We start from the raw sequence: 14,587 nt of genomic DNA, 5'->3' as shown, positions 1-14,587 counted from the left end.
ATATGCTTCTGTTCTATTAGTTCTTCTTCCAAATACTTAATTGTGATCAAGGGACATGGTCTTAAAAAAGAACATAAACTTCTGGGTTTTTAAAAAAATCCAGTTGTGTGTATGTGTGTGTGTGTGTGTGTGTGTGTGTGTATATATATATATATATATATATATATATATATATATATATATATATATATATACACATACACACATATTCAAAATATGCATACAGTTAAACACTATATAAGTATGTTTTGGTCAATGGTGGATCACATATACGATGATGATTTCATAAAATTGTATCGCCTAATGATGTCACAACCGTCAGAGTTTGTGTAAGTACAGTATGATGTTTGTACAGTAAAAAAAAAATCACTTAATAGTACACTTATCAGAATATATCCCTGGCATTAAGTGACACATGACTATAACTATAGTCCCACCTTTTTTTTTTAACAGCTTTATTGAGGTAGAATAAACACATATGAAAACTACACATACTTAACATGTGCATACATCTGTGATACCATCAATGTGATCAAGGTAATGAACATGTCCATCATCTCCAAAGATGTCTTGGTGTGTGTGGTAAAACACTTAACATGACCTACCCTCTTAATTAACTTCTCAGTGCACAATACTGTATTGTTATATATAGTTCGTATGTTAGATGCAAAGGGAAATCTGGATTCCACTGGCGTGTAACAATAATAAAAATGTTAATCAATGTCAAGATTAAGTAGAAATATCTATCTTTTTTTTCTTTCCCAAATATCACCAGATCCTATAGTGAGTGACTGGATGACAGAGTTAGACGTAGGAGAGATTTAGAGACCAAGCTCAGCCCCATGTTTTATTGAGAATAGAAATCCAAAATCATGAAGAGGCTTACCCAAGGTCACAAGGTCAAGTTATGGAACTGGAAACAAACTCTTGACTTCTTTCTTTCAGTACTTGGGATTGAACTCAGGGTGCTCTACCACTGAGCAACATCCCCGTCCCTTTTTAGTTTTTATTTTGGAACAGGGTCTCCCCAAGTTGCTCCAACTGGCCTCAAATTTGTGATCCTCCTACCTCAGTTAGGATTACAGACATTACATGCATTTTCCTGCATCTGGAAACAAATGCTTAACTCCCCATACAATACATGACCTTGCCTGGGACCTGCATTCCCCCACATCAATAAGGGCTCAGTCTTGGCCAACATATTCTCAGAACAGTATCTATAATTGAAGTTATCTTTTAGATTTACTCTCCACTTGAATTATAAAACAAACTCTGATCCATGGATTTTCCAGTTTGGGGAGGGAGTCCAGAATTGGCCCATGGAACTCAAAACAATGTATTGAAGCAATCCTGTATCTTTTGAAGGAAGGATATCCTCAGGCTCTTTCAAGTCTAGGAATTTCAAAGTTGGATAATAATATTTGCTACTGAACCACCCCAGAAATGTGGACTAAGAGACTAATAAGCATGTGGAAGAATGGGGGACAATAATTCTTTATGTTGAACCAGCTGAAAGAGCTTTATGGCTGCTGTAATTGATATAGACCGTCAGTCTGGGAAGTGGAGGAATGTTTGGAATTGCAGTTCTGGGATTACCAGGTCCCATCAGAATGTAAATCATTTAACAGCGGACAAATGATTTAACAGAAACTCTGTCCACCGTTTCCATAACAGATCATTTCTACTCTTAATATGTCCATTTCCTCTCCCACCGATTGGCTTCCTAACTCCTTCTGGGGACTTGTTAGCATTCTGCTGTGTGTGTGCTCTTCTGTCAAACATTTACACCTATGCTGCGACTAATGATCAGCGAGTTAATGGTTAACATCCACTGGAAGCTCATCAAATGTGCAACTAACTCACAACCAACCATCAGAAAACAACCCTAAAGTTTAAGCATAGCTTTCAGTTCCCCATTTGGTTCACCTGCTAAATGAAAATGTCTCTAGTTGTGGTGGGAGGGAGGATGGATGTGAAAGAGGGCGAAGGCCTTCTCTTTTTCACAGCAATTAGGCAGTGCCAGGAGGCTGTGTGGGTGAATATTAACTGCAGACTAGCCACAGTAAAGCTTCTAACAGTAGACCAGTTAATGGTCCAACCTAATTTATGCAAGTTCTCTCTCACCTTGGCTGTCAGGGCAGGTGGGAACTAGCACCTTTAACTGGGGTAAGTTTTCTTTCACCTTCTCTGACCTTGACCATCTCCCACCAAAGGCAATACAAAGGGCAAGAGTCAAAATGTACCCAATAAGAGAAAAGCATTGAAGAACTAAGTGTCCCGACACTGGAAAACCTGGTGGACAGGAGAGCTGCTGCATTACTATTACCCATTTCTATTTAGTATCAACTGAGTTCAAGACTCATCTCTTTGGATGTCCTCAGGTGCATCCACACAGAGTCCTAAAAGGTGGTCTAAGAACCTATCTAGGAATGGTGGTGAGACATGCTCCCGATTGTTAAGAAAAGACTTTCATATTCTGGTGCTTTCTGCCCAGTTCCCTGCTGCAGTTTGTTCACGTGCCTCCCCAACTCCTGTGGTTACCCCCCTCACCTTTACACCTCCCTTTCCCAGGTGGTTTTAGCTGAAGATTCCCACGATGGAACAAAGCCCTAGACTTTCTGCCCACTCCATAAATTTCCCATTGTACTGCAAAACCTGAAAGCCAACTTCCCCCAGAGGAGTTAACAGGAGTTTCCAGGGGTCTTCCTGTCAGAAATGTGCTGCCATTAAAATTCAAAAGACTGACTCTACCTTTCTCTCCTCTTACTTCCCTGGCAATCCAGAAGTGGCTTCTTTCATGTGTTTCTGCTCAAGCAGAGGAAATAAACTGAATGAGACAATAAGGAGTGTGTGCAAAGATCCCTGCTTGCCTGAGGCTCTGAGATTTCCCTTGAGGAAGGATAAAATGGGGAAGTGGGAGGGGAGGCAGGAGACTCTTCAAGGAAGATCTATAGGCAGCCTCCATCTGGCCATATTAAGAGGCTGGGCTTGTTCAATCCACAGCTCTGTGCAGCGGCCCCCGGTGCTCTCAAGCATCCTTTGAAGAGGGCTTTCTGCAGGTTTGTTTTCTGAGCTAGAATCTTGCCTGGAACCCAGTGTAGTGGCAAACCTGACAATTTTATCTTGGTATTAGTAAAGGGTCAGGCTGCTAAAGAATGCAATGTCTTTTGGTCACTGGGGCCATTTTGTGTGCACTTTGGGCATCTATTTTCCTTAGTATAGAATAATGTGCCACATTCTCTGATCTTTGGAAAATGATATGGAATGATAAAACCTGACCAGGTGTGTACGTGTATGCTCCGGGTAAGGTGGGCTGATGGTCCACTTCCTCTCACTGTGCATTGTTTCATCCTAGGTGAGGAAGAAGCTAAATGAAGAGGCCTGAGACCAAATATCATCCCACAATGGTTAGCAATGATCTCAGGAAGATTTCCATCACAGGGCCTCCATGTGTTCCAAAGGGTCCCAGGAGAACCCCATGAGGAAGGCATGGTGGATGTTTGTCAATCATCCTGGGCAACTGAGTTCTTCCCGATCCTTTGTTTGTGGGGAGTATTTGTTGGTGGTCTTTATACGCCCTCAAGAAGCCTGATGGAAAGCATTCCCCCATGGTCAGGTATTATAGAAATTCCAACTTTCATGAAGATTATTGAGATAACTATAATGTGAAATATAATTAACAATCATATGGTAGGTTGAGATGATGTAAGTGAGCATGACTCTTGTAAAGTCTGCTCAGAACCCCTTGCAAGGCTGGTCCAAGGCTTTCCTAATCTAGCCTCACCTGCAGATGCCATCTTTACTCTCTCACCCACAGAACACCTAAAAAGTCCTCACAAAGCTCTATGTTCTAGTCCCAACCCAACAGCTCAGGGACATCAAATAAGTCACCTCTTTGAGTTGCATTTTCCTTATCAGTCAAATGGGGAGAATAGCTTCTTTTCTGCTTATTTTACTGGTTTTGATGAGACATAAAGCTGATTTAGAAACTAGAGAACACATGCCTTATTACTTATTTCCATTCACTGGTATCTATAGATAATCCAAACTCTACAGTTTTGCCACGTTAGTGTGCCTACAGGAATCTTTAGTAAAATTTTTTTTTTTTTAAAAAAGAGATGGGTAGCATGGTGTGTGTGTGTGTGTGTGTGTGTGTGTGTGTACTGGTTACCATGTATATAAGGGCTAATTTAGTGCATCAACTTGACTGTCTATGAGGTGCCCAGATTAAACATAATGTGCCTGTGGGGGTGTTCTTGGATGAGCTTTGTGTTTGAATCAGTGGACTCAGGAGATGACCCTCCCTAATGTGAGTGGGCATCATCCAATTCCTTAAGGACCTAAATAGAACCAAAGGGAGAGGAAAGGAGAATTTTCTCCTTTTTTCTCATCCCTCGCCATTAGAACTGAGACAGCTCATCTCATCTCCTGCTCTTGGCTGGTAGTTACCCTACTGGCTCCCCTGGTTCTCAGTCTTTGAGCTTGGACTGAGTCACACCCACAGCTTTCCTGGGACTCCAGCTTGCAGACGGCAGGTCATGGACTTAGCCTACAATCACATGTGCCAACCCCAAATGATAAATGTCTTCCACCGTATCCATGTGTATGTTATTGTTCTGTTTCTGTAGAGGACCCTGACAAAACAGTGTAAACCGTTTAAGTGGGTCACCAAGCCGCATTTAGCTTAGCGTGCTATCTTCTTCTTCCTTCTCATGTTTGTGTAGCTGCCATGCCTCATTGCACAACTCATAATGCTACACAAAGTTGCTCCTGGGCAAACACGGGCTGTGGTGCAGGATAAGACTACTGCGCTCTTGCACAATCCCTCCTTCTCAGCCCTTTGCCAGCTCTTCAGCAGTCAAGTCACTTCATGTTTGTCTCATGACCACAGGAGTGCATGTCGTCCCTGCTGAACCGCGACTCTAATTCTGTGCCACAGAGATTTCTCATGTTGGTCGCTGCAGACAGCCCCATGTTATGATTCCAAGGAATCCCTCTTTTAGAAGTCTGGGCACAGCCAAGATGACAGGTCCATATGGATTTGTTTCTAGAGAACTGAAAAAGAAAGTCTCTCCCTGTCCATCTTTATTTCTGCTCCCTGTCATACAAATACATGCACCAAATCTGCATCAATCAAAGGCAGAGATAAGGAACAGGGTTCTATAATTCTGAGGCTAATATTTATGTTGGTTTCTCCATCCTGTAGGACTTGATTCTGGGCTTCGTTTCTCTCACCTACAGATGATATGATGTCATCTGTTCATTAGCAAAGCTCTTGGAGGATCTTCCAACAAAAGACCATTTATTTCATTATCAATAAGAGTGATAACATAGGCTTAAGTAGCAAATATAGCCCAAGGATAATTACTTAAACTCCAATAATAAGTGAAACTCCCAGACCAATGCAGACTTTTCAGAAAGGAAGGCTGGGTGAGACCCTCAGCACACTCAAAATAGGAATTTTAAGCTTTTCCTTCTCTGTCATGACCTGCTCTCAGTGCATGCCTGTAGGCTCAGATCATAATACCCCAAGAAATATGCAAATCCTTGCTCCCCAGGTTTAGAAAGCAATGAATTAAAAAAACACTTTTCTGAACCTTGTCCGTGTGCCTAGTCCAGGGATACGTTGTGGAAGCTGACCACAAAAATCCACTCAGAAAATGTTCATGCCAACTTTTCCTCCAGCCCAAGGGAGTGAATTTCAGTCTGCCTTCAGATGACAACTGTGGGTCTTGTTCTTTGGTTATCCTTGTTGGACAAGATAAGCATTGAGATTGAGCATAATTTAAGTGCGGTGAATATGCTTAAGCAGTGGAATGCTATATGATTAAAATACGAGATTCACTGATAGGGATTAACTGTGGTCACTGAAGGCAGGTGGGCTGTGGCTGGAGGAGGTGGGTCATAGGGGTATGCCTTTGAGGTTTCTATTTTGTCCATGGTGAGGGGAGTGGTCTTGCTCTCTCTCTATTTCCTGGTACCATGTCCTGAGCTGCTTTCCTCTGTCACACCCTTCTGCCATGATGTTCTGCCCCATCTTGGGTCCTGAGGAATGGAGCTGGCTGTCTGTGGACTGAGACCTTTGAAACCCTGATCCCCAAATAAACCTTTCCTCGTCTAAAATTGTTCTTCTCAGGTCCTTTGGTCACAGCAGTAAAAAAGCTGACTGAAACACCTACATTTGTTGTTTGCAAGAGTTCTGGAGGTTACTGTGACAGCAATTTCACTGTCTCACTGTGGAACTCAGAGCCAGTGGACTTCGATCCAGCAGCCAGGATACAGGGGAAGAGCTCGGAGTCCACATGAATCTAGTCACTCTGTCTAGGGTGACAGGAGCGCTGCCTGCAATGGGGGCTGACTGATGGGCCTCTTTGGTTGGCCTAGAAGACGGGAGGCCGGGGAAGGTTTGCCAGGATGATTCTGCGGTCTCCTAAGCCTCCTCCCAGGGAACACAAGCATCTCAGGCCAGGCTGCATTCCCATGTAACTTTTCCATGGAACTGGACACATATTTCTACCAAATGAGTTTTATCTATTCCTTGGTCACACGTTTTCTTTCCATTCCCCACCTGTCACCGTAGTGAGTTAAAACACATCAGAAATGTTGGGGGCCACGTGGGTGTCAATAAACCCACCCACACTCCTTCCTTTTCCACTTAAAACAGATCATTATAGCCCCACTTTCACAGACAGACTTTAAATTTCTGTGACTTATAGATTATGATTATCTTGCCCTACTCTTTTGTAGACAATAGGGAGACGTGAGGGAAGAGAAAGTGAGAGAGAGAGATTCTCTATGGTTTTTCTGCCTCCTGGTGTAGAGAAGCAGGTGGGGAGATGGTATATATGGTTTGGGAAAAATAAAAAAATGAAATGAAGCAAAATGAAACACCTCTTCTTGTCTGGCTGCTGTTGAACAGATCAAAAATTCGGTTCTCTAGAGAAGATGAACAGGAAGCTGTTGTTAAAAGGAAGTCTATATCTGGAGCACAGGCTACTCCCTCCTCTCAAATCCTGGATATAAAAGAATACATGCCAGGTGGGAATGGGAAGGGGCATCCCTGGAGGAATTAGGAGCCCAGGAGAAAAGATATCAGATGCTGGTATCCAAGGTTCCCCAAGAAAAAACCAGCTTGCCCCTGGACCACTCCACAGGGACAGCACCAGGACCCCGGCCCTCACCGCATTCAGGCAGCTTTTAAGCTCCTCACTGTTGAATATGAGTGGAAACACCAGGATCATCGGACAACTGAGGAAAACCTCCTACAGGGAAGACAGAGATCAAAACAAACAGCCAAAGAAAGAACTGATGGGAGCAGCAAGGACACCGAGTGTATGCACTATAATTAGAATAATGAGGGCGATAGGAGCGGGCTGTTCCTAAGACAATAACAGAACAATATAGAAAAGGGAAAAATCAGAGACACAAAGGAACTCCTGGGAATTAAGGAGATGACAGCAAAGGTTAAAACGTCTATAGAAGAGATTAATACTGACAAAAATCTCCCAGAAAGTAGGACAAAGAGACAGAGATGGACAGTTGGAGAGGTGAGAAATAAGGGCAGGAGGCTGTGCCTAGCACCCGAAGCACAGCAGCTCCAGAATGAGAGGACAACAGAGGGGAGAAGACGGTAAAGAAACAATACAAACATGACCCCCCCCAGAACTGAAGAGTGCAAGTCTCCTTGTACAAGGACCGGTATATACGAATATCCTGAATAAGACTAAAAGTGCCATGAATACCCAGCATTATGCCCACAACAGGCACACTTCTGAAATTTCAGATTGAGAGAAATAGAGGAGATCCTGAAAGATCTCATTGTGTGTGTGTGTGTGTGTGTGTGTGTGCACGTGTGCGCGCGCTAGGATGGGAAGATCACCTATAATGGATAGGACGGTGGACTTCTGCAGAACAGCACTTGATAGTCAGAGACATCGTCATTCTATATTCCTGCTCCAAACCATTCATTAGATATGAGGGTAAGGCATTTTCAGATTTACAAGGACCTGGATATTTTATACAATTGACACTACATAATATACATGATTTCTCAGAATTTACTGGGGAATATTCTCCAAAAGGGGGAAATAAAAAAGGAAAAAAGGATCCAAGAGGCAGAGGAATCGATACAGTGTAGGGGTGGGGAAAGACGGGGGGCTGGGGGGCTCCTGGGTGAGAGCTGTGAAGGAGGCCAGGTTCAGCTGGAGCAGAAGGGCGGAGGATTCCCAGGGGCAGGTCCCAGGAAAATCAACAGCAGCAGCAGCTGCCAAAATCCAACCAAAGAGAGAACTGGGGAATTACCTTTGCATTGGAAATTAATATTGGAATGCATTTGGGAATCTGTAGGATTGTTTAGTTTCTGTGTATCCTCTGGGGGGTGGGGAACAAAGGATACAGAGAAACTCAACAAGTAAAAGCAAGGCCATTAACCCCTCCAGGTACAACAACTGGTTGTCTAAGAATGGAATCGGAACCACAGGATACTATGGATCAGTCATCACAATGGCATGCTGATGATTATGGCTTCATCCCAGAATTATATTATTGCCCTATTGAGAAACGGGAAAAGGGAAAGTGTGGGTGGTTGTATGGGACACCCCGATCCTCATCTATCTTGCAAAGAATTCACCACCTAAAATGGACAAACCAGGAACAAAAGGGCCATTTATTTAGAAATAGAGGTAAGCTCTAGAAGAAACAACTACCATCTTGACAGTGGTAAAACTGGTCAGAAAGGAGGTGGGCACATTTTCATCAGAAGCCTTCTAGAAACATTTAACTTCAAAACTATGCAGCATATTATTTTGATAAAACTAAGACTTCTTTTCCTTAGTGTTGGGGAATCAAAGCCAGGACTTCACTTAGGCTAGGGGAGAGTTCTACCACTGAGCTGCACCCCAGCCCCTAGAAAAGATAAATCTTTATATTTTAAAATGTGAGTGAAGCAGGTCTTTGAGGAAGCCGGGATAGCAGTTGATTTCACCTGAACAACTTTGATTCTAATATGCTGTGGGAATCGATCCCCAAGAGACAGGGCGGGAGCTGATGGTGTTAAGCTGCTGGGTAAACAGAAGCCTGGGGTAGCTGTGACAGGCCAGGAGGCGGACCCTGTCTCCTGGGCTCTCCAAAGCCTCAGAAGGCCAGGCGGCCATGTGGATGGACAGCCAACAGAAACTCCTCAGGGCTGACTCCAAGTGGCTAACCAGGCTAAGTACTTCCAAGAAGGTGAGCATAGGGCCTTGCAATATCTTTGTTCAAAGAGGAAGACCAAACCTGGAGACATGACAGAGGGTGTTCACATTTAGTGCATTCCCTAAGTGACAGAGCTGGGAAGGGAAGCCGACTCTGTCCCAGCAAAAGCTAAACTCCTGATCACTCTGCTTCTCGGCTCCCTATTTCTACCTGTTCAACCGCTGGAAACAGGGCACCGCCAGTCACGCTGCTTCCAGGTTCTTTCTCTTGGAGTCCCTCCCTTGAGCTCTCACCAGATTCCATCTCTGGAAAGTTAATCATTCCTGCTCTACCCCCCTCACAGGTTAGGAGGTAACAAATGAATGTAAAAACCATTTTTTGAAAGCCAGGTGCAGTGGCATATGTCTGTAATCCCAGCAGTTCCAGAGGATGAGGCAGGAGGATCGTGAGTTTGAAACCCATCTCAGCAACCTAGTAAGACCCTAAGCACGGTCCACACCCAAAGGACTTAAAAACAGCATACTACAGGGACACAGCCACATCAATGTTTACAGCAGCACAATTCACAATAGCTAAACTATGGAACCAACCTAGATGTCCTTCAGTGGATAAGTGGATAAAAAAAAAAAATGTGGCATATACACAATGGAATATTGCTCAGCAATAAAAGAGAATAAAATCATGGCATTTGCAGGTAAATAGATGGTGTTGGAGAAGATAATGGTAAATGAAGTTAGCCAATCCCTAAAAAACAAATGCCGAATGTTTTCTCTGGTATAAGGTGACTGACTCATAGTGGGGTAGGAAGGGGAGCATGGGAGAAATAGACGAACCCCAGATAGGGCAGAGGGGTGGGAGGGGAAGGGAGGGGGCAGGGGGTTAGCAAGGATGGTGAAATGTGATGGACATCATTATCCAAAGTACATGTATGAAGACACAAATTGGTATGAACATATATTTACAACCCGAGATATGAAAATTGTGCTCTATATGTGTAACAAGAATTACGTTCCACTGTCATTTAAAAAAAAATAACAATAAAGGACCCTAAACAATTTAGTGAGACCCCGTCTCAAAATAAATCATAAAATAAGGTGTGTGTGGGGGTAAGCCCCCGGTACAAACAACAACAACAACAACAAAACAAACAAAACATTTGTAACCTTATTTATGCAAATGGAACTATTACTTTGACCAGGGGAGGGAGACAGGGGGTTCTTGGGATGCTGTTTGGTCTCTGGCATAAACTTTAGAGAAGCTAATCCTGGGTCATTTGTGGTCTCTTGCTTGCCTGACCAAGCTCAAATGAGGATTTTTGAGAAGAGAGTTCTGGGATTCCCGAACGATGTTCACCCCCCACTCAGCAACAGGGATGATGCTGTGGCACTGTGACTTTAAATGTGGCTGGCTTGGTAGGCATTTCCCACATGGGAAATCTGAGAATTTCTTCTTTTTAAAAATTGTAAAGAATTCCAGAGTCAGTTCCAGCTCAGGATCTGTGACCTGACAGATGGAACAGCTCCAAAACCGAAAATGTTTCCTCTCGCTTTGACCCAGGTGTCTGCCATCTACAATTGGGACAACTTTCTACTTGCCCAGCTTGGGAGTGATTTCCTGGCTTCAGTGGCTCCCCAGTCAATTCCTTTAGCTCAAGTCTGCCACCTGGTGGACAGTGCTCACTTTTAAATTTCACAACTTTTAAAAAATGTTTTCACATTTAAAAAATCATCAGGTGCTTTTTTACAATCTGTGAGGTATCTGCATAGTATTATTATTTCCATTTTATAATGAGAAAATGGGGTGAGAGGAAGGAATTCGTAAGTACCTGGAGCTGCAGTTAGTGTCTTTTTCCTCCATTCAGCAAAAACCAAAAATACTATCGTCTGAGTGTGCTGGGTTGGAGCCCAGTGTTAAGTCCTGGCTCAGCAACTGCCACCAAGTGAGATGTTTGACAGAATTGAATCTGATCACTGCCAGGCCCTCTGTCACACTGAACGTTTGCACTTGCTGGAACTACTCTGTGCAATGAATGTGCTGATTTATTTCCAGAAGGGGAAGCCAAAGCTGGTACCTCATTTCAACTCTTGGTTTTAAAGTTTGGTGGGTGTTGCAACTCCCCAAACCTGAGTAAGTTACATACAAAAACACAGGCTGCAGGATCTCCTTGGAATCCTTCGAATACCTCCTGTGACCACCTCGCTAACAGCCACACTTGGATTTGAAGTTCTTTGTGCTGCTTGGGTGCTCTCTATTGCAAGGACAGCATGGCCCTGGCTGAGCTATGACCTGGCCACTTCAACTGACTGACTGGTGTTGAGGTGGTGAAACTTTTAAGAAGTGGGGCCTACTGAACAGGAATTAGGTCACAGGGATGTGTGAAGGATGAATGAATTGACATTGGTCTTGCAGAGTGGGTTGGATCTCACAAGGGTGAATCATGAGTCCTCATGAGTGCTGGTTCTTATAAAGTGAGGCCATCTTACATGCTTGGTCTCTTCTGCATGTACCGCACACCACTGTCTCATACATTTCCACTACTGTGATGCCATCCACCATGAGGCCCTCTTCAGAGCTGAGCAGAAGTCAGCACCATGTCTTAAATACCCAGAACTATGAGCTAAGTAAACCTCTCTATATTTTGTAAGTTACACAGTCTCAGGTATTTTGTGATAGCAATGGAAAAATGAATGAAGACAATGTGCATGTTGGGGATAACCAGTGGAATGGGTGTTTACTCTAAACATGTCCTTGAAGTAGTTCTTAACCTAGGTGGGGTCTGCAAGAGAGGGTGTGTGCCAGAAAGGTGGTGGGCATTTGAGGTTATCCAATGAAAAGAAACATTACCAGCGTAGGGGGCATTTGGATGCAGTGCAAGGATTGTCCCACTTAATTACAAGTGTCTCTTGAGTAGACATTTCTCTAAAGATGTATAAACGGGTAATAAGCATGTGAAAAGATGCTCAGTATCACCAGTTATTATCAAAATCACAAAATATTGCTGCTTACCATAAGGATGGCTATTATTTAAGACACACATACACACACACACACACACACACACACACACACACCCCAGAAAACAACAAGTGTTGGTGGGATATGGAGAAACTTGAACGCTTGTGCAATGTAGGTGGGAATGTAAACTGGTACACCTTCTATGGAAACTAGTATGACTGTTCCTCAAAAGACGGTAACTATAGTTAAGCAATTTTACTTCTGGGGTCTACCTGCTCCCCAAATTTTAAACAGGGTCTAGGGGAGATATTTGTAGACCTGTGTTCATAGCAACATTGTTCGTGATAGCCAAAAGGTAGAAGAAACCCATACATCTATGGACAAAGGATGATAAACTAAGTGTGGTCTCTATGTGCAATGGGACATTATTCACCCTTAAAAGGGAAGGAAATTCTGACACATGCTACCACATGGATGAACCTTAAGGACCTATGCAAAGTGAAAAAACGTCAGTCACAAAAGGACAAATACTGTATGATTCTACTTATATGAAGTCCTAGAGTGGTCAAATCCATAGAAATGGAAAGCAGAGTGGGGGCTGTCAGGGGCAAATGAGAGGGGTAATGGGTCTAGAGTAAAGGTGCTTTAATGCCTGAAGTGGTTACCATGGGCTGAGGGTGGAGCTCTGTAGTTGAGCACTGCCTAGTATCTGTGAGGCCCTGGGTTCCAACACTAGTACACCACACAGGCGCGCGCACACACAAACACACACACACACACACACACATCCCACAGGTCATGATGGTAAATGTAGGTGTCTATGGCTTCAAGAAAAGAATTGTCTCATGTCTCATGGGAGATAAGCTAATCATCGAAAAAATAGTCAAATGTACATGTATTTGGTTATAAGTTTGTTCATACTTTGGAGAGCCAAGTTCAATACCACATTTGTCCTTCTCATCTAGGTTCTCCTTTGTCTCCATCAATAAGAAGACCTTCAACATCTGGTCGAGGTTAAGGAACACCTTCACGGAGTCAGGAATGGCAATGGGATGAGAAGGGGTCATGTTATTTAGTCGATAGTATTCATTTCATGAAGTTCTCACTTACTTATAGTCATTAACGTATAAACTACATCTCTGAATCCATAAAGTCACCTTAGGGGAGCAACTTGGTATCTCTAGCTTTGAATGATGCTTTCAGATTTTGAAGGAAAGCTGTGGGGAAGAGTGTTCCTACCTTGTAGATGCAGGACTTGGCATTCAGGAAGAAGAGCTCAATGGTGGCATTGTCCTTCAGGTAGGAGATGCTTTCTATGTAAAACCTGAAAGAGGAGAATGGCACGTGAGCCACAGTGGACCAGAAACCCATGGTTCTCTTGACTGCTGGAGTTGAGGTGAGGACTAGAGATCCCAATGTTAAAGAAGGTATCGAGTGTTTTTCTCTGATTCTTTTTTTGTGGGCAAACAGTGTTTTTCGTGTCTGTTCCTAGCAGGTCAGATTGGTCAGGCCTGAGGGCCTCCCCAGAGACAAACAATGGGCCCCCTTGCCATCCCTCCCTAAGAGCAGACTGAGTCTCCTTCCACTTTGCCTTCCTTAACCGCTTTCCAATTCTTCATGTTATTTGATTTCATTATATTTTTTTGACCTAATGACCATCGAGATGGATTTTTAAAAAGATGATTTCTTCTGCTTAATCAAATAAGGTGTGTGTGTGTGGGGGGTTGCGTTTCTCTTTGAAATGCTCCTTATGTGCGTTCCCAAGGGTGGTGAAGTGTGACTTGATTTCTGCACACGCAGAGCACGGTGGTAAGTGTCCTTAGCACTGACATATTAATGCATATTAAGCCAAATGAGAATTGAATTCCTATCAGGATGGAGCCTATGGATTTTTTCAAGATTGAAACATGCTGACATTATTTAAGTTTACATTAAATGTGCCTTTGCATATCGACTTTGGAGTTTATTAAATTCTTTAACTAGATAATGTGCTTGTACTATCTAAGGATCGCATGCTGAGCATATAGGAGCTGGGGTGGTGGAATGATTTAAATGCAGTGTTATCAGAGGGAAAAAGAGTCTTAGTGGGTGCGACAACCCTCAGACTAGACTGGGAAGGCACTGGCTGCTTGGCTCTTAGAAACTGGATGGACCAAAAGAGGTAGTGGGTGAAGGAACTGAATGAGAAGAAACAACCTCTCTGTCTTCTAGTACAGTGCTACAATTTGATGACAAGAATTCTGGGGAGGGGACCAAAGACCAGGAATCTAGTCCCTGCTTTGTATACTTAGGACAAGTCACACAATCTCTCTGGGCTTCTCTTCTCCAGGCTAAAAGAAGAGAGTGGGACTCAGTGGATGCTTCTCCATCTGAGACGTCTCCTGTTTTTTAAATATTGGACACGAATACAAAGGAAGACCACAATAAAACAGCAGCAGCA

At 43.3% G+C, this 14,587-nt stretch overlaps 1 protein-coding gene across 1 annotated transcript in view; it reads right to left on the bottom strand.

Annotated features, from left to right (window-relative positions):
* Window positions 1–14,587, bottom strand: part of Frmd4a (FERM domain containing 4A) — a 574,514-nt gene that overhangs the window by 99,639 nt on the left and 460,288 nt on the right. The window contains 1 exon segment of the mRNA XM_048809187.1: window positions 13,387–13,471. Coding sequence (XP_048665144.1) covers window positions 13,387–13,471 — 85 coding nt within the window.

The sequence above is a fragment of the Marmota marmota genome, unplaced genomic scaffold (assembly GCF_001458135.2).
Source record: "Marmota marmota marmota unplaced genomic scaffold, marMar, whole genome shotgun sequence".
Classification (NCBI taxonomy): domain Eukaryota; kingdom Metazoa; phylum Chordata; class Mammalia; order Rodentia; family Sciuridae; genus Marmota; species Marmota marmota.
This window is presented reverse-complemented; position numbering and strand designations above follow the sequence as displayed.